This window comes from Panthera uncia (genome assembly GCF_023721935.1).
Source record: "Panthera uncia isolate 11264 chromosome C1 unlocalized genomic scaffold, Puncia_PCG_1.0 HiC_scaffold_3, whole genome shotgun sequence".
Lineage (NCBI taxonomy): Eukaryota > Metazoa > Chordata > Mammalia > Carnivora > Felidae > Panthera > Panthera uncia.
In genome coordinates, this window is record NW_026057584.1 from 60506463 (window position 1) to 60530728 (window position 24266).

The 24266-nt window shown below is 36.1% G+C and overlaps 1 protein-coding gene across 2 annotated transcripts in view; it reads left to right on the forward strand.

The window, feature by feature from the left end:
* Window positions 1-24266, forward strand: part of SLC25A12 (solute carrier family 25 member 12) — a 126845-nt gene that overhangs the window by 85606 nt on the left and 16973 nt on the right. For both annotated transcript variants that reach the window (XM_049615522.1, XM_049615521.1), the window contains 4 exons: window positions 5632-5713; window positions 6934-7092; window positions 10182-10234; window positions 10700-10780. In XM_049615522.1, coding sequence (XP_049471479.1) covers window positions 5632-5713; window positions 6934-7092; window positions 10182-10234; window positions 10700-10780 — 375 coding nt within the window. The remainder of the gene's footprint in view (window positions 1-5631; window positions 5714-6933; window positions 7093-10181; window positions 10235-10699; window positions 10781-24266) is intronic.

Sequence of the window (24266 nt, forward strand, 5' to 3'; positions counted from 1 at the left end):
TATCTGTAACTCCTTACAATTTAGCTTCTTTAGTAGCAAAGAATTCTTACCTGCTACCATCAAAGTTTATTTCCACTGTACGTTCTCAGGTCCTTAAAAAATAGATGGATTTTGGGGCGCCTGGGTGGCTCAGTCAGTTAAACGTCCGACTTCAACTCAGGTCACGATCTCGCGGTCTGTGAGTCCGAGCCCCGCGTTGGGCCCTCAGAGCCTGGAGCCTGCTTCCGATTCTGTGTCTCCCTCTCTCTTTGCCCCTCCCCAGTTCATGCTCTGTCTCTCTCCGTCTCAAAAATAAATAAACGTTAAAAAATTAAAAAAAAAAAAGATGGATTTATTCCAATTCATTGATTTATAATAAATTTAATAAAATTGTTAAATGGTTGAGATATTGAAATATTTAAAGAGCTTAGTGAATTTAATTTTACATTTTATGGTATACATTTATGAAAATTTGCTCTAGAAATTTGAATAAGTTGCATTTCAAAAGATATTTTTCAGTATTATGTGTCTATAAATAGCTTATAACATTACTATATTTCCTATGCTGTACTTTTCATCTCTGTGACGGATTTAGTTTATAACTGGACGTTTATACCTCTTAATCCCCTTTATTTTGCATTCCCCCCCCCCCCCCCCCCGCCCTACACATTCCCTCTGGCAACCTCTGGCAACCATTATTTACAACAGCCAAGATATGGAAGTAACCCAAGTGTCCACCAGTAGATGAATGGATGAGAAAGATGTGGTACACACACACACACACACACACACGAATATTACTCATCCATAAAAAAGAATGAGATCTTGCCAATTGTGACACTTTGGATGGACCTAGAGGGTATTAATGCTAAGTGAAATAGGTCCAAGAAAGACAAGTATCATCTGATTTTACTTACATGTGGTATCAAAAAAACAAAACGAACACAAAACCCACCAACTCTTAAATCTTGTTTTGTAAGGCCAAGAATATTGAATTCAAATTCAGGTGTGATTTACTGGCAAAAGAATTTTGTTAATTTATTTTCCCTAACCTTATTTTTCCAATCATACATCTCAGTAAGTATTAAAATCTAGCTCTTTTCTCCCCCACCTCGTATAGTCAGTATAAAAATCTTCAGCTTTTCCTTTTCTTCTCTCCATTAATAGTATGCTGTTTTGAAGAGGTAGCTCTCTTCATTGGATTGACATACTACCTGAAGTAGTGTGGTTTGGGCACGTAGCTTGACTTGTGGCATGATCTTGCTCTAGGTCATTCTCATTTATAGATTGAGGTATGTTCAACAACAAAAGCAGAAGAACTTTCTGCTACCCAAATGAGGTCTCAAGTCATTTCCTATCATACACATGTGCTTAGGGAACAGGTTAAAAATCAGTTAAGATTCTCAACTCTTATTTTGCTTTGAAAACCCCTTAATTAATCTTGTTAAATATCACCTTCATGATCATAATCATAACTTAAGGGAAAGTGCCTTTTCCTTTGGCCCATTTGCTCACGGTAGGCGATCTTCTTAGTGTTGAGTATTTTCTTTCAGTCTAAATGCTAAAAATTCAGTACACAGTCATTAACAGGCATGACAGCTACAGTAGCGTTCTACTTATGAATATTCATGAAGTGAAATCCATAGCATTAATTACATTAATTTACATACCTGAATACAAGTGAACCATAAGTTACAGTGATAGCTAAGCTTGAGAAAAACTTACTGACCATATTGTATTTAAAAAAATAAATAAATGCTATTGAATAAGGGCAGAGGCCAAAAGGCATTTGCATATTTGGGTGTTTATAGTTAGAGATGTTTTTAGCTAAGAATTCAAACACACTGTAATCCTTCAGTTTTCATAGGATTTTGTAGGGCTTATAAACATTAAAAAATTAGTTTTTAAGTGCTTATTTAATTTTGAGAGAGAGAGCAACAGAACACAAGCGAGGGAAGGGCAAAGAGAGAGGGAGACAGAATCCAAAGTAGGCTCCAGGCTCTGAGCTGTCAGCACAGAGCCTGACATGGGACTCGAACTCAAAAACCGTGAGATCATGACCTGAGCTGAAATTGGCTGCTTCACTGACTGATCCATAAACATTTTGTAAAGGAAGAGAGAGGGTAAAGAAAATATATGTGATGAACACAGGAGAGGCTTTTTATATTAATAAAAAATAGTGGTAATTTCATTCTTTTTTGGGATCATAGCCCTTATTTGAGTTTTAGTTCAACATATTTTTTTGAAAGGAGACATGATTGAAAATAATAAATCTATGAGAACGAGGCCTGTTTTCACCCAGTTTTGTAATTGAGAAATTCCATTTTGGGATAAAGTTTTATGTGCATGTTTTTAGAAGTTAAAAATATTTTTGCTGTCCAAGAAACAGACTCTTATCTTTACCTTGAAGACACACACTGTGTTTTCCACTGTGCTATCTTTGAAACAGAGTATTAGAAGTAACTGGTTAGCCTTGCTTTTGTTCAATCAACGTTTAAAAAACTAACTGAACATAGTCAATATAATACATTGAAGTGATATCAAAAAGATTTTTGGTTTAGTAAATGAAAATAAAATTTTTTGAAAATTATTTTATACCATCTCATTCTTTTCGTTTTTTAATGTTTATTTATTTTTGAGAGAGACAGAGCATGAGTGGGGGAGGGGCAGAGAGAGAGGGAGACACAGAACCTGAAGTAGGTTCCAGTCTCCAAGCTGTCAGCACAGAGTCCCACGCGGGGCTTGAACTCACAAACTGCAAGATCATGACCTGAGCTGGAGTTGGACACTTAACTGACTGAGCTACCCAGGCACCTCTGATCTCATTCTTTTATAATTTTTACTTTTGTAGATGTTTATAATGCAATCGCTTCTTGCCCTTTTGGCTAAGATCAAGTGTACAATGCATATTATGTGTAATTTAATAAAACCTATTAACTTAGATTTATATAGATATTAGTACGATGGATCATGTATATAATTTATAAATGAAATCATAATCTTTGGTTGGCAGGAGTATTCAGTCATAAACGGTTGTTGAAACTATTTACTTAATGTTGGAGAATGCAGTGGGGTGACTAGGGCCGCGGGTCTGCTTATTCCCCATCTCACTATGAGACCTTTATTGTCACTTGTCCTGTCCTTAGTATGGCCATCTTACCTTTAAATGCACAGTGGACTGACTGAGAAATTAGTACTTTGTGGTCTCACTGTGGGTTAGACCATCCTGATGGTCTCAAAGGGAGTTTATTTACAGAAGATTGAAAAACATTGGGCTCCCCCGATGGCTGCATTAGAGCACAGGTCTTGAGTGCTGCTTGGTAAAGTACTTTCACCCTTTGGGAGATAGTAAATCTCTAAACAGTCTAAAATTAGTGTTGTTATTGTAGTGATAAAGAGAATAAAAAGTAATTGTCTTTTTGGATGGCCCATTTTTTTGCTCTTCTATGAATGAATCAAAATTATGCTTATATTAAGGTTTTGTTAAAATATCCTACTCTTTCCCTTATTTGATTTCAAATATAAATATCAGTTTCTATTTATTGCTCACTTTTGTTACAGTACATAAATTAAACACAATGGATGGCAATGCAGTTGTCTGGGCTAACTTGGTAGGAAAAAATGTATTTCCTACAAGATCATGATAATGTACTACTCTGTAATTTTCCACCGTTTTCATGATGGTTTCTTCCACATGCTAAATTCAGTTTTGTACATAATAGGTATATACTTTCACGCAATGGATTGTAATAAAGTTAGTATATTGTGATAGTTGAGCTTTATAAAATATGTACTGATATTTGAAATAATGGTGTTTTACCAATTTTTTTTGCCAAGGGTTTTCTCTGGGTTTCATTTTGACTTTTCATCATACATTACTTATTTTCCTTTTTACTATAGAATTTGTTGAACCACAGCACTGGCAAGCATAATGAGCTCTTTTTTTTTTTTTTTTTTCTTTTTTAAGCATAATGAGCTTTTAAAAGATCTCTGCCTACAGAGATCACAATCATACATTAAATATTTAGGTATCACATGCTTTGGTTAAAAACTGAAAAGATGTGTACTGTGATTCAAGATTTACAAAACAACCAAATAAAACCTTTCTATAGGCTGCTTCTCAAATTATTTATAAATATCCAGGTTTGTCATATTTATCTTGATTAATTGAGCTTTGAAGAGATTGTACAGATGAAAGCAAGTCAGAGTAGACTAGCTTTTTTTCTTTCTTTTAGATTTTAGGCATGGATTCCCTCTCCATTAAATTATTCTAATGAGCGTATCTAAGCTTTTTATTATGCAGGTTTTTAAAAAAAGCTCATTCCAAGTTAATATTTTTCAAGTTTTCTTTATGATAAACCAAATATTTTATTCTTTCATTTCAAACTGTTTATGCAGCATAACTGCTGTTTTCATAAAGAAGATATTAAAGAACAAGACTGGCAGACTAGTATAGACAAATTATTTTAGATCCTTTGTGTTGTGGGTTACCTATGAAATAACATTCTGAGTCACAATAGGGTTTTTTCCTTTGCATTGTTATCATCATAAATCCTATGTTGTAACTATAAATGTGGGTAGCTAGGATAGTTTTCAGCCTAACTACATAGCAGAATGATTTAAAGCCTTTAAAAAATAGTAAGCTCCAGGCCCCAGAGACTTATTTTTTAAAGTCTTTCTTTGGATAGGTATAGCCGGAGAATACATAGGTCTAGGAAAGAAAATGCTCAGTAACATGGTTCAGAAATATGTGGTTAACTAGTGATAAACCTCAGTGGTGAGCTTGTAAAGCCAGAAGTAAGGGGGCCAAGGCTCTGAACTCTTAAAACTGTAGTTATTAAAGTTTTTCACTTTAGTCCCAAAGAGAAGCATTTGACTTTGCTTCACCTACATATACATAACAATCCTAGTTGTGTGACTGCTCCAGCCTTAAGAAAAGAGAGAGGCGATAGGCGGCTAAACCAAATCCTACCAGGGGCTGTTGGTGAAAGAAGTAATGGCCGTGAGACATGGGAAGATAGCACCAACCGGTGCATTAGATCTTGATGCAGTAATTGATGGACCTAGGAATCTGATGACTTTCAGTCATTAGAGAAGGTGTTTTTTGTCATCAGTATTCTCTGATTTAGGAATCAAGATAGTTTGTGTACCTTTTAGAAATATAGTTTTTTAATGTTTACTTTTGAGAGAGAGCCAGTGAGAGCGGGGAAGCGGCAGAGAGAGGGAGACAGAGGATACAAAGCAGGCTCCACGCTGACAGCAGCAAGCCCGATGCGAGGCTCAAACTCATGAACTGTGAGATCATGACCTTAGATGAAGTTGGATGCTTAACTGATTGAGCCACCCAGGTGCCCCCATTTTTGAAATATTTTAAAATTTTAAGTTAACTAAAGTAAATAAGGGGGAAAGATTTTATACTCAAGACATTTATTTACCCGAAAGATTCACTTCTCTGGAATGATAGTGTATTCTCCAAGATTAGAGAAATCAGGTATTAATAGACTTATTAAAAAACGGGGCGAGAAGAAGGCAACTGTGTCTCTTAGGCTAATCGAGGTATCTGTGTTAAAATCGTAAAGTAGCTGAATTGTAGCCTTTTTTATTTGCCATATACTTTTCCGAGTGTCTTTACCTATTTTTTCCTCCCTGCAGCAATTGCACGGTTTAGGCAGGCCGATCTGGCTCCAGATTGCCGAGTCTGCTTATAGATTCACTCTGGGCTCAGTTGCTGGAGGTGAGTGACATGTCTGTGTGTGTTTCAAGCTTGTGTTAATGCAGTACTATCTCACTAGACCGAGACAGGTCAGCAAAGATGCAGTTTCTAGTTCTGCGGGTCATAACTACAGAGCTTTCTGCAGTGTCCTTTATTTCTACCTGTGATGAGAGGATTGTCGCAGCACAGCTGTGGCCCCTCTGGCTCCAGTGTGTCTTGAGGACAAAAGTGAAAGTCTGCATGCGTGCTGCACTCGCCTTAATTATCCTGTTAAGACAGTATGAAGAAATGGAATAATGGTGTTGGGGGTGAGGCAGGTGTACAAATCCCAGAACCTTACAAAACAAAACAGCCTCCTAAAGTGATTGATTCACTGTAGGTTTTCTACTTGTATTTTTTTTTCCTCTCCCTCTTTACTGGCTAAAGAATTATCTAGACTTGTAGTTCATATTTGCTAAAATGAAGCCCTAGTCCCTGCTCCTAGGCAACATTTGAGAGACTTTTTTTTTTCTTACATCTTTCCATATAAAATGTGTAGAATCTGAAGTAGCTTTGTTGAGAAGATCCTAGGAGGTGTGATTAAAATGCTTATGATTTTTCAAAACAAGCCTGAACTGATGAAACTATTGTTTTTTCCTTTTCAGTTTTAGAAGTTGCAGAACATGTTTTGGTTTTCAACAGTTGAAAAATAACACTCCACTTCATTTTATAATTTTTCCAGTGTCAGAAATTCTAAAGCCTGGCATTAAAAAAAGCCAAAAAACACAAATTCTGTACAAAGGGATAGGGTCATGTTGAGATGTGGTTCCAATATTATGGTCATAACTAAGAGTAATTTACCAAAATGCTTTAATAAACTAAGTTTTAAAATTATAGCTACCTGTTTCTACACATATGGTTATTTTAAAGGGTAAATGGTATAATATTTAGGCATTGAATGGAAAGTATAAAGAAATATATAATAGTTTCATGTTGTGGAAATCAAGTCTTGATGACTTAACGTTGGTAATGACTTGAAAATGCACGCAGTTGTTCTCTGAAGCAGCTGTATTTATGGGTCCCAAATGCTAGCCTGTTATCCTTCAGCAGTGTATGGAAGAAGGAAGAATAACATACAGTCTCTTTTGTGAGAATAGATACTGTGTTTTGTTTTCTAGTCCTTTGAGATGAGATTTGTTGTCCTTAAAGAGCCTCCATTTAATTGCGCTCTCTTCTAAGGGTAAAACTTGTTTTCTTTGTAGCTGTGGGAGCCACTGCAGTATATCCTATAGATCTGGTGAAGACCCGCATGCAAAACCAGCGTGGCACTGGCTCTGTTGTTGGGGAGCTGATGTACAAAAACAGCTTTGACTGTTTTAAGAAAGTCTTGCGTTATGAGGGCTTCTTTGGACTCTACCGGGGTGAGTAACTGTATCTTAGCTGCTGAAGTTAGTGGTTTTATCTCAGCAGCAGCAGATTTTAACACCTTGATTATGAAAAAAGTGTGTTGTCCAGTCAGAGTAGAGATGTTTCTCTCTTTTAATTTTCTTGTTGCTTGTTTCCCTTTTTACATTCTTGCTGGTAACTAGCAGTATGTGTGTAGACAAGGCCTTTATTTCTTCCTGACGTGTGTATTTCATGGAATCCAAATTCTGTTGCCACTGTGCTCTGACAAACTCAGGCACATGTCTACAAGTGGAGTACAGGATGACAGCTAAGAAACAGAGAGCTGCTTTTCTCAAAGAGTTGGAGAAAAGAGATATGCCTCTGCTCTGTGAAATAGAAGCCAGGCAGTTAGCTGAAAGTGAGTTTACCCTCTATGCACTTGTTTCAATTGAAAGAGATATCAAATGTGTTTGTCTCTTCCAAGGAGACCATTCACAAGTCTTTTTTTCCAGTGAGTCATCTGAAGTTAGAAAAAAAAAAAAATGAATAAAAAAACGCTTGGCTTCATGTCTCATTCTGTCTCCTTTCCTCCCCTTAGCTCAGAGGCACTGTGAGTAAAAGCAGAGAGATTTTCTTTTGCAGAGAATGTTACCACCAAGTCTAGGCTGAGCACAGTGCTGTCAGCATCAGAGGCAACAACCCCCTTGTAGAATTCTCCCCACCCCCATCGGCTTTGTAGGAACTTGTTCTCTTTGGAGAGGGAATGACTTTCATGTACATGTTTTCACATTAGAATTTAGGGTTTCCTTTGGGAGGGAGATTAATTTTTTAATCCCTTTGGGCGCCACTTGGAATTCTTTGAAAATATTCTCCACATGCTCAAGTCCAGAGCATTTTTGTAATTTACTGTACTTATTTGTTTGCACACACAGTCTCATTAATCCCTAGCTCACTCTGAGTTCTGTTGAACTGTTTGGCCTAGAACCTCTTCCTTGGAAAGAAAGACTGGACCTGAACAAAGCTTATGCTCATGTACAGGAGGAAAAAACACCTCTGGTTAGCATTATTTGCAGATATTCAAGTGAAAAATGTATCTCTGATACAGTTAAAGGAGAGGGTCATGAGGATGTTCATTATTGGCATTTTATATAGAATAAGAAAAGAGAGTGGTTTTGAAATCAAAGTAGGCTTAAATACCCTGCTCCTAAGAATGAATGTAGTTAATTTTACTCAAATATTCAGAACTCTAACCTCCCTGAATTCCAGCTGTATCACATGTACTCCACAGGAGGAAGGTGTGTGTTGTCCAGAATGCAGATCTCTGCCTGGGAATGCTTATTTTAAGCTGTCCTAAACCCTGCATATCTAGATTATATTTAATGAGGAATTTAATGAGGGTTGAGTGGTGCTAAGGGTTTTTTTTTTTTTTTTCCTTTGTCATCTCCAATCTTTCTTTGTTGAAAAATGACCTTTCTTCCTCCTTGGTTTACTTTTTCTCTATCAGAAGTAACCTAGATATATACTGCACAGTTTAACCTTCTCAATGGATGGATGCTTACAGAAAATTTCATTTGGGAGAGATGTCATGTTAATGAAATGAGTCCAATATAGCAAGTTTAGGGGTGGGGGAGAGGTGGAGGGATTGTTAGCTTTATCCAGGATGTGAGCTGATAAAATCAGTTCTTTAAATGAGAGACTCTTGTATTAGGGAGAAGATTGTAGGAGTCCTGTATGTGAACACTATGATTATTGAGATTGTCATATATGGCTTAGAACTGGTCCATTATTCTGTCAGATGATTGACAAAATTGTTGACAGATTAGCCTAAATTTCTTTGCAGGCAACAGTGATAAAATGACATAAATCAGTACTTTATTAAAATTCCATGAGCCTTATTGAGGCAAGTTGTAAAACAAATACACATGCTGACATGGTTGTATGGAAGTTAGATTAAAAGTAATAGGGCCTCATAATCATGAAGGTTAGAAAGTTAAGACTGCCATCTGCTGATTTATTCTTTTAAATCAGTCTGCTACCCATTAAAGGTGTGTGCAGATTTGTGTTTGTCATTGATAATTCAGTTTGACTGACAGTAGCCTATATGTATGATTACTTGCTGGCTCTCAACTCTTAGAAAATCACTCAGCAGTATCCTCAAAGTAGGCTTAAGATCAGCAGTGAGTGTGCAAACACATACATAACTCCCCCTTGGCTGGGTGATTTAAAGGATATAGAATGTTTATTGTTAGCATCTTTAAAAAATGTATGCAAAAAATGTATGCCAACAATTTGAGTAATCTGTGTGCTTTACAAAGCTGAGCCTTATGAATATCTACAGATGTTGAATTGTTTATATATTTTTTTCTTTTGCAGTTTGCAGCCAGCCTGGGAAATTTAACTTTCTAAGAATAATGATTTCCTTTGTTTTAAGAAGATTCTTTTGAAATGTCTTAAGTTTGACATACATTAGTAAATAAGAATGTAGCAGGCATATGTTTTTGTTTGTAAAAGATATCCATTAAATGATACTTAAAACTGCATTTTTCTTTGCAGTTTTGGTTTCCTTTAAAATAAATGGTACTGAATTCTGGTTTTCTCTATAAAGAGAAAATTATGCAAGTTGGTGTTCTGTAATAACCAAACCACTATATGCTATTATATAGGTAGTGGCATTTGTGGCAAAATCTGGGTCTTTTCAACACCAGGCTTTGCAGAGGTTTTCCAAGCATACAACATTGGCTTCTTTAAAGTGCCTGTCTATGTTTGTATATTGTTGGTTGTAAAGGGAGGGGATTTGGTTACATTGTTATTGGCAATGTTCAGGAGTAGAGAAGATCCATGGTCTCCATTCCTTGCTCACATACTTTTTGAGAGGTGTTAGATAATTAGGCTTTAAAGGAAGCATGCTTAAGAAAAGGATTTATAGCCTCAAGAAAGCATAACATTATATTTGACATCAGTATTGTATACATGTACAGAGTTTTTAGGATAGTCCGTTTTTCCATATTTTAATGAAAGCCCTAAAATGTTTGATGCATTAATAATATGGAAACCATTGCTTGTTGGGCTTGTATGTTCATGTTTAGTACATTCATATCGTTAATGCTTCTTTCTGTTTACATAGGTCTGATACCACAGCTTATAGGGGTTGCTCCAGAAAAGGCCATTAAACTGACTGTAAGTATCTTTCTCTTTGAATTTATGTCTTTTGTTCAGATTATCATTAAGCCAAAAATTAATGGTGCTGCTGCTGAGACTGGCACACTATCAAGACATTTGTAAAACTTTAAACTTTTATGTAGACATTTAATAATTTTTTAAAAGTTTATTTATTTACATTGAGAGAGAAAGAGAGAGAGAGAGAGAACCAGCAGGGGAGGGGCAGAGAGAGAGGGGGACAGAGGATCTGAAGTGGGCTGTGTGTAGACAGCAGAGAGCCTGATGCAGGGCTTGAACTTTCAAACCGAGATCATGACCAGAGCTGAAGCCAAACACTTAACCAGCTGAGCCACCCAGGCGCCCGATGTGATAATTTTTAATTTTATCATGAGACAAATATTTTGATGACTTGGAAAATGAATAACATGCCATTAGAGGAAATGGTTGAGAATTCTAGTTAACCGATGTTGTCTTTCTGATTAGGTTAATGATTTTGTCCGGGACAAATTTACCAGAAGAGATGGCTCCATTCCACTTTTAGCAGAAATTCTTGCTGGAGGTTGTGTAAGTATTAATACTGGGCATCTCTCATGACAAGTATGTTCCTTTAACCTTTTTTGCACATTAGATATAATATCTGAGTGACATTCCTTCCGAACTCAAGGGTTTCTAAGATTTTCTCAGTGATAATAAGGAATGCTTTTTAATTTCATTGCATGATCTAACTGATTTTAAGTGCAGAAAAGAGGTAGTATTTTTGTCAGCTCTAACTCTTAGAAGCTCCTGACATTATGTTCCATACTTTGTAAAGTTCTGATTCTGATTCTTAAATATTATAGAAAATAGAGTAGTGGATAGGGTTCCCATACATTTATATTGTCTGGAAGTTTAAGTGTGAGATGACTGATTAATTGAGCTCTTATATTTCAGGTGTAGGACTGAGTAAACCATTGTGGTATAATTATAATTTTCCTTCTTTAGGGACCAGAGGTTATAGCAAACAACTGTAATTATGTTAAGGCTATTACATTTCTGAATGCAGAGTTTCAGATTATATTTAATTAGAGCACAAAGGTTTCTATCTTTAAAATGTGAGTATAACATTGGATTTAGACCAATTCTCTAATCTAAGTTTGTAGCTCAACTAATTTTATTTGTGGTGTTCATTTCAAATTTGTTAATACACAATTTAAGACTTATTTAGTCCGTTTTGTCCCTGAAGCCCTTAATAATTTCCAGTTGAATTGGCTGACAATCCTGGCTAAACCCTCCTCAGTTGCTAGTGGAACTTGAGGTGATAAGGTCAGTGACCTTTGCAACTTTTAATTCAGAGAAGATGCCCTGAGGGTCAGAGAGAGGGGCTGCTCTGGATTCTTCTTGATGAGATTTGTCAGCCTGGTACATACCTGGGTCCTCACCTTTGGGCAATTGAAGTTCTTATTGAAGAGGTGACTTGGGCTCTTTGTGTGTGTGTGTGTGTGTGTGTGTGTGTGTACATATGTACATATGTATGTATGTCCATTTGTGTGTATGCTTGTACACATGCCCACCCAAGTACATTCTCAGGAAGAAAACTCACCTCTTTGGCTGACTTTCTTTTTTCATGAAGGACAAATAACAAACATAGAATAAGACCTTTGTTTAAGCAGATCACAAAAAATATAGTTTCTCTTCTTCCTTTACCCTAATTAGATGCTGTAATTATTTCTTTTCTCATGAGAGAATGTTTGCAAATCATAAATATTCTTTTTCTCAGTTGTTTTAGTTTTAGTTTGGTTAAGAAATTTCCTAACTTAGTTTTGCAACTGCTCATGCGTACACTTGCCAGAAGTATCCTGAGTCATGCTCTTTCTGTCCCATGTAGCTAATTATTTGTTTCCATTTGTAATACCCAGAGGTTTTTGCCCATGAAACTGACCTGTTCCAATGTCTGACATGTGACCTAGGTGGTTAAACCGTAATCAGATATTTGGTTCCTTTGTTTTTCCTACCATGGACCCTGTTTCTAGGTTTGAACTTTGGGAATTTCTATTGAAGTCTGGGGTGCCTTGAGGGTTGTGCTGACACTCTAAATTTCTTCTTTCATCGTGACTTCTTTCTGAGAGCTTTGATGGATTGTCTAGTTGGAAATTGACAGCATGAAAAATAGACAGGTTGGGTTGTAGGCAGAACGATGAGGTTGTCCACAGTTCTTCATCTCAAACATTTTTTGCTGCCCTCTTTTTTCTAAATTTCTTCTTCATTCAAGGAGGACAGAAAATGTGTAATTACTGAGTTTGTATTGATGAATTCAATTACACTACAGTGTAAATGATTGTTAAAGCATAATCTGCCAGTTCTCCCAAAGGTCTATGTATTTCAACAGAGAATAAGGCCTTAAACGAAATGAGTGAGTCTCTGTGTAAAGAATATCAGCCACTGTGGAATACAGGAATTCTCTCTTTCCCGAACGAAACGTGATAGACAGCCACCAGATAAACACTGAGAAGAGTGGTTACCCATGCGCCTGATTGTGAGAACCCTCACCATCCTGGCTAGTGGTGGTGATCTAATGTGCAGTGTCCCTGTGGGTATTTGGCTGAATGCTGTCAGTGCCACCAGCTAAGAACAGTGCTCATGTTTTTCCAAAAATCACTCAGTTTTAAAGACCTACCTTGTGTTAACCTAATGCAAAACATGTTAGCCTAATGCAGATTATTTCAGAGGAAATGGTTCAAACTGAGCAGTCATTATTGGTTTTATAGGTTTTTTCCCCAGCAGAAGGATCATCTAGGACTTGGGCTTTGAGTTGCCTATATATAATGGAGAGAAATTCTGCTATGAAAATGACTGTTGCCCTCTAGGAAAAATGGTGTTCATTGACTAGATAATGAATTGACCAAGAAATAAAAATACCTGGTCCTTAGACCTTATTTTTTGTTGTTTGTTTTATGACCTATTTTTTAAAAATATGGTATTTGATACATGCCAAAGAATACATACTATATAAATCTAAAGAGTAATAATAAAATGAGCATCTATAAGCCTGTCACCCAACTAAAATATTACTATAATTGACACTGGTTTTTGCTTCTAATGTAGCTCTAATATGCTAAGATTGCTAATGAGCAAGCAGTAGGGACTTTTCCTATCTGAACATTTTATAGGCGTTAACTATCTCATTATCATTCCCACCTGGAGGTGAAGAAAAGAAACCTAAGTGAGATCCAGTACTTAGTAAATGGTAAAGTTAGGATTCAAACCACTTTTTTTTCAAATCCATATTTATTCATATTTGGTATATTTCCATTTATTCATTCTTCCATTTATTCATTCTGATTCAAAACCAGCCATCAAGGCTGAGAAGGATTTAGCTTCTTTTTTCCTGTGAAGAAAACCAGACTTAGGATATGTTTACGTCTCATAGAAAAAGGGTAGTTGCTGATCATTCTCACCAGATAAAACTTAATCTTAAGTCTAATCATATTCTGTGGCAATTTGAAGGTAGAATTTCTTATTGTGATTTGCTTCATTCCTACATATCACCAAAGAAAATACATGCTTATGATTATAATTCATCATAATAGCTGCCATTTCTTAAGCATCTCGTACTGGACTTGTACTTTATAGGCATCTTCTTATTATTATTCCTAGCTTGAATTGAAGAAACTAAAAACTCAGTGAAATGTAGCAATATTTGGTGTTTGTTTCTGTTTATTCATTTTTTATTTATTCTCTCATTCATTGAATGCCTGCTGTGTTTCAAGAATATTTTTAAAGCAACAGCTTTATTAAGATATAATTCTCATACCCTACAATTCCCCCACTTTAACGTGTACCACTCAGCAGTTTTTAGTATATCCAAGGAGTTGTGTAGCTATCACCAAAGTCAATTGTAGAACATTTTTATCACCCCAAAAAGGAACGTGGTCCCCTCTAGCTGTCACCCATCAGTCTTTCCTCTTTGCCTCTGCCAAGTCTTGGGCAGCTGTTAATAAGCTTTCCATCTCTACAGATTCACCAGTTCTGGACATTTCATGTAAATGGAATGAAAAACGTGTGGCTTTTTGTGTCTGGCTTTTTAAAATTCAGCATAATGTTTTCAAGGTTCATCCATGTTGTAGCATGGATCAATGCCTCAGGTCTTATTGCTGAATAGTGTTCTATTATGTAGATATGTCACATTTTGTTTATTGATTCATCAGTTGATCATTTGGGTTGTTTCCACTTTGTGGCTATTATGAATAATGCTGCTCTGAACATTAATGTAAAAAGTTTTCTGCGGACATGCGTCATCACTTCTCTTGGGTATATACCCAGGAAGTGGAATTGGTGGGTCATATAGTAACTCTAATTTGTATTTTGAGGAACAGCCAGACTGTTTTCCAAAGTGGCTGCACAGTTATATGTTCCTACCAGCAGTGTAGGAGCTTTGAGATTTCTTGACATCCTTGTCATTGATTTATACCATCCTAGCGGGTATGAATGTTACCTTGTTGTGATCTAATGACTGACAGTGTTGAGCATCTTTTTAAGAATGTATTGGCATTTATATATCTTCTTTGGAGAAATGTCTCTTCAGAACCTTTGCCTGTTTTTAAATTGGGTTGTTTTTTATTAAGTGATAAGAGTTCTTCGTATATTTAGAATCCCTTACCAGACATGTGATTTCTAGTATTTTTCACTTTCTTGACTGTCCTTTGGAGAATTGGACTTTGATTCTAATGAAGTCCAATTTAATTATATTTTGTTGCTTGTGCTTTTGGTGTAATGTCTAAGAAATTATTGCCTAATCCAAGGTCACATAGATTAATACCCATTTTCTGCTAAGAATTTTATAGTTTTAGCTTTTACATTTAGGTCTTTGATCTTTCACACAAATTGTTAACCTTAATTTTTTAGGGTCTTTTGCCCTGAGCATAGAGATTATTAAATGACAGTTTTATTTTTCATTGTTAGCATTTTGGTATATATTTCCTTCTAGTGTTCTCATACACATGCTCACCTGCATGTGTACACACACACACACACACACACACACACACGCTTTTTAAAACCAAATGGAAGTTTTGTTGACTCTGAGTTCTTGATCGAAGATACAGGCTGCTCTTACTTTCTTTTATTTTCAAGTGTGCGTGGTGGGGAGGGACAGAGGGAGAGGGGGCAGAGGATCCAAAGTGAGCTCTGGGCTAACAGCAGAAAGTCTGATGTGGGGCTCGAACTCAGGAACCACGAGATCATGACCTGAGCCGAAGTCAGACGCTTAAGTGACTGAGCCACCCAGGTGCCCCAAGGCTGCTCTTAGTTTCTAAAGGCAGCAGAGAATCAACAGCAGAACATTTCACTTTGGAAGCAGAATATAACCTTTGGGAAAAGAAATAAAACAGGGTATGCATTTTTAAATTTTAAATCTTCATTGCGAACTTTAACCAACTTTTTAAAATATACCAAAACCTCGAAAAAAGACTTCTAATTCAGAATTTATGGTAATATAGATGTACCCTCATAAGTCTTTTGTTGTTGTAGTATCTATATCATAGTTACCTTTTTTTCTTTGTTTTAATATTTTTGTTTTTTAAAATTTACATCCAAGTTAGCATATAGTGCAATGACTTCAGGAGGAGAATCCAGTGATTCATCCCCTACATATAACACCCAGTGCTCGTCCCAACAAGTGTCCTCCTTAATGCCCTCGCCCATTTAGCCCATCCTCTCATCCAAAACCCCACCACCAGCCTTCAGCTCTCTGTATTTGAGTTTCTTATGTTTTGTCCCCCTTCCTGTTTTTATATTATTTTATATTATTTTTGCTTCTCTTCCCATAACTGTTTTGTATCTTAAATTCTACATATGAGTTAAGTCGTGTATTTGTCTTTCTCTAATTTCCCTTAGCATATAATACATTCTAGTTCCATCCACGCTGTTGCAAATGGCAAGATTTTATTTTTTTGATTGCCAAGTAACATTCCATTGTGTATGTATATACATATATGTATATATACGTATGTATACGTATATGTATACACACACACATACATACATACCACATCTTCTTTATCCATTCATCAGTCCATGGACATTTGGGCTCTTTCCATACTTTGGCTATTGTCAGTGGTGCTGCTATACACATTGGGGTGCATGTGCCCGTTCGAAACAGCATACCTGTATCCTTTGGATAAATACCTAGTAGTACAATTGCTGGGTCATAGGGTAGTTACATTTTTAATTTTTTATTTTATTTTTATTTATTTATTAAAAAAAAATTTTTTTTAACATTTATTTATTTTTGAGACAGAGAGAGACAGAGCATGAACGGGGGAGGGTCAGAGAGAGAGGGAGACACAGAATCTGAAACAGGCTCCGGGCTCCGAGCTGTCAGCACAGAGCCCGATGCGGGGCTCGAACTCACGGACCGCGAGATCGTAACCTGAGCCGAAGTCGGTCTGAGCCACCCAGGCGCCCCAATTTTTTGAGGAACCTCCATACTGTCTTCCAGAGTGGTTGCACTAGCTAGCATTCCCACCAGCAGTGCAAAAGGGTTCCTCTTTCTCTGCATTCTTGCCAATATCTGTTGTTGCCTGCAGTTGCTAATTTTAGCCATTCTGACAGGTGTGAGGTGGTATCTCATTGTGGTTTTGATGTGTATTTCCCTGATGATAATACAGTTACTCTTGAGTAAGTTTTACAGCTCTGCAGAGAGGGAAAACAAGCGTGTTTCTGCCTGGGATCAAACTGGGGACCTTTCGTGTGTGAGGTGAACATGATAACCACTACACTAAGGAAGCCAGCTGTTGTATAACCTATACATTGACCTTTAGGTTTAACAATTGCTTGACCCTTCTTTAGGTGGGGTTGGGGCAGTATTTGTGTGTATGGTTACCCATAAATATATGTTACAGATGCTGTATGTGTAGCATATATAACAAATATTTTTGGTTTCAAATATTTTTTTCTCATTGCTCTTATAGGCAAGCCATTCCTATTAGGCCATATGTTTTTCTTTTTCTTTTTCTTTTTTTTTTTTTTTTAGAAGGTCTCTGTATATGTAGAAATCCATACATACATGTATACACACATAGTACATGTCCATATCAGACATAATATAATTGAGTGCTTAATTATATCTGTTGTGAGCAAGAATAATATTTTAACGTCAACCTAGAATTTTCAAAGTACTTTAATATGCACATGGTCACTTCTTGTGAAATAGGTAAATGAGGAAAAGAAGCTTAGAAAGGTTAAGTCTCACCCCAAATCACACAGCTAATACATGCTGCAGGTTTCATGTGAGCACCAAATATTTTAAGAACAATTCCTTTTGTTTGATAATGCTCTCTTGGAGAATCAAATCCAGGCCCTCTTCATGTGTCAAAATAAATCTAGGTGAGCCTGTTCAACTTTGTGATGACTTTTCTTTTTTTTTTAATTACATTGTTATCTATATGATAAAGATGTAGTATATATCTGAGTATATAAACACATATGTGACTATTTAGGTGTAATTAACATACCAAAAAATGAACAGATCTTAGATGTCAGCTCAGTGAGTTTTAACAATTGTATATACCCGTGAAATCACCACTCAAGACAAGATATAGAACATTTCACCTCAGAAAGCTGATTCATTCCTCTTTCTAATCAATCATTCCTCTGTTCCCCTAGGTAACCACTATTGTTTCTTCTTAGATTTCATATAAATGAAATCATACAAAATGCATCCTTTCATAGCTGGCCTCTTTTGCTAAACGTGTTTTCAAGAGTCATCCTTATTATTGTGTGGGTATCAGTAGTTAGGTTTTGTTTTTAATTTTACTGAGTATTATTCCACTGTATGAATTGACCACAGTTTGCTTATTTGTTCTTCTGTTGATGGACATTAAAAAAATTTTGTTAATGTTTGTTCATTTTTGAGGGAGAGAGAGAGACAGAATGAGAGCAGTGGAGGGGCAGAGAGACAGGGAGACACAGAATCTGAAGCAGGCTCCAGGCTCTGATCTGTCAGCACAGAACCCAACGCGGGGCTCGAACTCACAAACTGTGATTTCAGGACCTGAGCTGGTCAGTTGCTTAACTGACTGAGCCCTCCAGGCACCCCCTGTTGATGGACATTTGAGTTTTTTCCAGTTTGTATCTGTTATAAATAAAGTTGCTGTAAACATTCTTGTATAAATCTTTTTGTCAACATTTTTCACAGGTGAGTATTTAAGAGTAGAATAGGGTACAGGTTGTGTTCAATTTAAAAGAAACTGGGTCGCCCAGTCAGTTTAGTGGCTGACTCTTGATTTTGGCTCAGGTCGTGATCTCATGGTTTGTGAGTTTGAGCCCTGCTTTGGGCTCTGTGCTGACAGCATGGAGCATATTTGAGATTCCCTTTCCCCCCTCTCTCTGCCCCTCCCCTGCTCTCTTTTTCTCTGTCTCAAAAATAAATAAATGTTTAAAAAGTTAAAAAAAAATAAATAAACTGCTAATTGCTTCTTTGAAATGGATGGACCATTTTACAGTCTCAGCAGCAGTGTCAGATATTTGTAATTCCACATCCTCACCAACATTTGATATTGTTAGTCTTATTTTATTTTATTTTATTTTATTTCTTTAATATTTTTTAATATGTATTTCTGAGAGACAGAGTGTGAGAGAGTGTATGAGCAGGGGAGGGGCAGAGAGAGAGGGGGACAGAGGATCTGAAATAGGCTCTGAGCCTATAGACAGAGAGCCTGACACAGGGTTTGAACTCACAAACCATGAGATGATGACCTGAGCTGAAATCAAGAGTTGGCCGCTTAACCTCCTGAGCCACCCAGGCACCCCAAAGATTTTATTTTTTAAGTAATCTCTACACTCAGTGTGGGGCTCCAACTTAACGTCCCTGAGATCAAGAGTTGTATGCTCCACTGACAGGCAGTCGGGCACCCCTAATTTTTTTATTTTAGTCATTCAAGTTGGAGTGAAAGGATGTCTTTTTGTGGTTTTAATTTTCATCTCCCTGGTGTATAAAGACATTGATCATCCTTTCATGTGTTTTTTAGCTATTTGTATATCTTTTTTGGTAGTATCTATTCAAAGTTTTCTGCTTATTTTTTATTAGGTTTTTATATTTTTTATCATTGACTTGTAGGAGTTCTTTATCCATCATGGATGTAGTCCTTTGTCAGATGTATGTATTGTGAGTATTTTTCCCAGTCTGTGACTCATCTATTATCTCAATGTGTCTGTGGGGTTTTTGTATTGAGGTGTAATTGCCATATAACATATTAGTTTAAGGTGTACAACATGATTCGATGTTTGTACATACTGTGAAATGATTACCACAAGAGTGTAGTTTCCCTGTCACCATAAAGTTACATAATGTGCAGTATAGTATTGTGTATAGTCACCATGCTGTACATTACATCCCAATGACTTAATTATTTTATGCCTGGAGGTTTGTGTGTCTTGACCCCCATCTCCTATTTCACCCACCCTCCTAATCTCCCTACCTTCTGACAACCACCAGTCTGTTCTCGGCACCTATGAGTTTTGTTTTATTCATTTATTTTGTGTTTTAGATTCCACACATAGGTGAAATCATCCACTCATTGCCTTTCTCTCTATGCTTTATTTCACTTAACATAATATCCTTAAGGTCCACCCATGTTTCTACATGGCAAAATTTCATCTTTTTTTATGCCTGAGTAGTATCCCGTTGTAAACATACACCACATCTTCGTTATCCATTCATCCATTGATGGACACCTTGGTTGTTTCTATATCTTGGCTATTGTGAATAATGCTGCAATTAACATAGGGGTGCAAATATCTTTTCAAAGTAGTGTTTTGTTTTCCTTTGGATAAATACCCCAAAGTAATATTGCTATATATATGGTAGTTCTATTTTTAAGTTTATGAGGAAATTTCATACTGTTTTCCATAGAGGCTGTGCCATTTACATTCCTACCAATAGTGCACAAGCATTCCCTTTTCTGTCTGTCTTCACCAACACTGATTATTTCTTATCTTTTTGATAATAGTCAATCTGACAGGTGTAAGATAATATCTTATTGTGGTTTTGATTTGCATTTCTCTGATGATTAATAATGTTGAGCATCTTTTAATATGCCTATTTTGCCACCTGTATGTCTTTTTTTGGAAAAATGCTATTCAGATGCTCTATCCATTTTTTTAATTGGATTTTTTTTGTTGAATTTATATGAGTTCTTTACATATTTTGGATGTTAACCCCTTATTGGATATATGGTTTGCAGATATCTTCTCCCATTGAAGTAGGCTGCCTTTTCCTTTTGCTGGTGGTTTCATTTGCTGTGCAAAAGCTTTTTAGTTTGATGTAGTCCTACTTGTTTATTTTCACTTTTCTTGCCTTTGCCTTTGGAGTCAGATCCAAAACAATATTGCCAAGAGCAGTATCAAGGAGTATACCACCTATGTCTTCTTCTAGGAGTTTTTTTTTTTTTTTAATAGTTTCTGCTCTTATATTTAAGTTACTACATTTTGAGTTAGTTTTGGTATTTGGAGTAAGAGAGTGATGGCAGCTTCATTCTCTTGCATGCGGCTGTGCAGTTTTCCTAACACCATTTATTGAGGAGACTGTCCTTTCCCTATTGCATATTCTTGCTGCCTTTACTGTAAAGTAACTAACCATATATGCATGGGTTTATTTCTGGATTCTCTTTTTGTTCCATCGATCTATATGTTTTATGCCAATACTATACTACTTTGCTTACTGTCACTGAAAAAAATTTTTTTAAACGTTTATTCATTTTTGAGAGACAGAGAGAGACAGAGAGAGACAGAGCATGAGTGGGGAAGGGGCAGAGAGAGAGGGAGACACAGAATCCGAAGCAGGCTCCAGGTTCTGAGCTGTCAGTACAGAGCCTGACACAGGGCTTGAACTCACGAACTGCGAGATCATGACCTGAGCTGAAGTCGGATGCTCAACCGACTGAGCCACCCAGGCACCCCTTGATTACTGTGATTTTTAAATATAGTTTGAAATCAGGGAGCTTGAGGTCTCTAGCTTTGCTCTTCGTTCTCAAGATTGCTTTGGCTACTCAAGATCTTTTGTGGTTCCATATAAATTTTAGGATTGTTTGCTCCATTTCTGTGAAAATGCCATGGGATTTTCATAGGGATTGAATTGATTGCTTTGGGTACTTTGGACATTTTAGCTGTATTAATTCTTCCAGTCCATGAGCACAGGATATCTTCCTATTTATTTGTGTCTTCTTCCATTTCTTTTATCAATGTAGTTTTTCTCATATAGGTCTTTCACTTCCTTGGTTAAATTTATTCCTAGGTATTTTATTCATCTTGATGCAATTGTAAATGGAATTGTTTTCTTGATTCCTCTTTCTGATAGTTCATTGTTAGTATGTAAAAACACAACAGGTTTTTGTATATTGACTTTGTATTTTGCAACTTTATTGTATTTGTTTAACAGTGTGTTGGTGGTCTATGGGGTTTTTTAATATATAAAATCATCTCATTTGCAAATGATGATCTTTACTTTTTCCTTTCTAAACTGGATGCCTTTTGTTCCTTTTCCTTGCCTGATTTCTCTGGCTAAGATTGTCAATTCTATGTTAAATAAAAGTGGTGAGAGCAAGCATCCTTCTCTTGTTCCTGATCTTAGAGGAAATGGGAAATGCTTTCATTTTTTTCACCATTGAGTGTGATGTTAGTTGTGGGTTTGTCATAAATGGATGCTGAATTTTGCCAGATGCTTTTTCTGCATCTATTGAGATGATTGTGTGATCTTTAGCTTTCATTTTGTTAATGTGGCGTATCACAATGACTGATTTGCAGATGTTAAACCATCCTTACATCCTGGAATAAATCCCGCGTGATCATGGTATATGATTTTCTTAATGTATTTTTGAATTTGGTTTGCTAATATTTTGTTGGGGATTTTTACATCTATGTTCATCAGGGATTTGGGCCTGTAATTTTCTTTTTTTGTGGTGTTCTTGTTTGGTGTTTGGTATCCGGATAATGCTGGTCTCATAAAATGAAATTTTGAAGCATTCCCTCCTCTTCAGTTTTTTGGAACTTAGAGAAAGGATAGGTATTAGATCTTCTTTAAATGTTTTGTAGAATTCACCAGTGGAACCATCTGTTTCTGGACTTCTGTTTGTTGGTAGGTTTTTGATTACCAAGTCAGTTTTCTTCTTAGTAATCAGTCTATTCACATTTTCTGTTTTTCTGTTATTCAGTCTTGGAAGACTGAATGTTGTATGTTTTTAGGAATTTACCCATTTTTTTTTCACGGTTGTCCAATGTTGGCATATAATTGTTCATAGTAGTCTTTTATGATCCTTTGTATTTCTTTGTTATCACTTGTTACTTCCTGTCTTTAAAAAAAATTTTTTTTAATTTAAATCCAAGTTAGTTAACGTGTAGTGTAGTAATGATTTCAGGAATAGAATTTAGTGATTCATTGCTTACATATAACATCTAGTGCTCATCACAAGTGCCCTTCTTAATGCCCAACACTCATTGAGCCCATCCACCCCCCCTCCAACACCTTGCCAGCAACCCTCAGTTCTCTGTATTTAAGAGTCCCCATTAGATTTGTTTTTAATGTTTATTTATTTTTGAGAGAGAGAGACAGAGCTCAAGAGGGGAAGGCCAGAGAGAGGGAGACACAGAATCCGTAGCAGGCTCCAGGCTCTGAACTGTCAGCACAGAGCCCGACGTGGGGCTCAACTCAGGGACTGCAAGATCATGACCTAAGCCAAAGTCAGATGCTTAACCGACTGAGCCACCCAGGCACCCCTCTCCCTCTCTGGTTTTATCTTATTTTTGCTTCCCTTCCCTTATGTTCATCTGTTTTGATTCTTAAATTCCACAAATGAGTGAAATCATATGATATTTATCTTTCTCTGACTAATTTCATTTAGTATAACGCACTTTAGTTCCATCCACGTTGTCAAAAATGGCAAGATTTCATTCTTTTTGATCACCAAGTAATATTCCATTGCATATATATGCCACATCTTTTTTATCCATTCATCGTTCGATAGGCATTTGGGCTCTTTCCATACCTTGGTTATTATTGATAGTACTGCTATAAAGATCGGGTGCATGTACCTGTTCATGTAACTTCCTGTCTTTTATTTCTATTTTTATTTATTTGGGAAGCCTTTTTTTTTTTTTTTAATTAATGTAGCTAAAGGTTTATCAGTTTTGTTTATCTTTTCAAAGAACCAGCTCATAGTTTCATTGATCTTTTCTAGTTTCTTTTTAATCTTATTTATTTCTGCCTTAATATTTATTATTTCCTTTCTTCTTCTAACTTTGGGCTTCATTTGTTCCTAGTTCCTTTAGGTGTAATGTTAGATTGTTTATTTGAGATTATTCTTGTTTTTTGAGGCAGGTCTGTATCACTCTGAACTTCTTATATCTGCTTTTGCTACATTCCACAGATTTTGGTGTGTTATATTTTCATTTTCATTTGTATCAAGGGATTTTTAAAATTTTTACTTAGATTTCTTTGTTGACCCATTGGTTATTCAGTAGCAAGTTATTACTTCTTCACATCTTTGTGATTTTTCCTTTTTTATTTTTTTGTGATTTCCAGTTTTGTATTGTTGTGGTCTGAAAAAATGCTTAATAGGATATCAGTCTTCTTAAATTTACTGAGACTTGTTTTGTGGCCTAACTTGTGATCTCTCCTAGGGAATGTTCTGTGTGCACTTGAGAAGAATGTATGTTCTGCTGCTTCTTTGTGGAATGTTCTATGTATGTGTTTTTATCTATATCTATATCTATATCTATATCTATATAGTTTATATATAGTTTATATATATATAGTTTATATATATATATATGTTTATATATATATGTTTATATATATATATATATATAGTTTATATATATATATATATATGTATGTATGTATCTGGTCTAATGTATCCTTCAAGGCTGATTTTTCCATTTTTATTTTCTGTTGAGGTGATCTGTCCATTAATGTAAGTGGGGTATTAGAGTCTCCTACTATTATTGTATTGCTGTTGATTTTTCCCTTTGGGTCTGTTAATATTTCCTTTATATATTTAGGTGCTTCTATGTTGAGTGC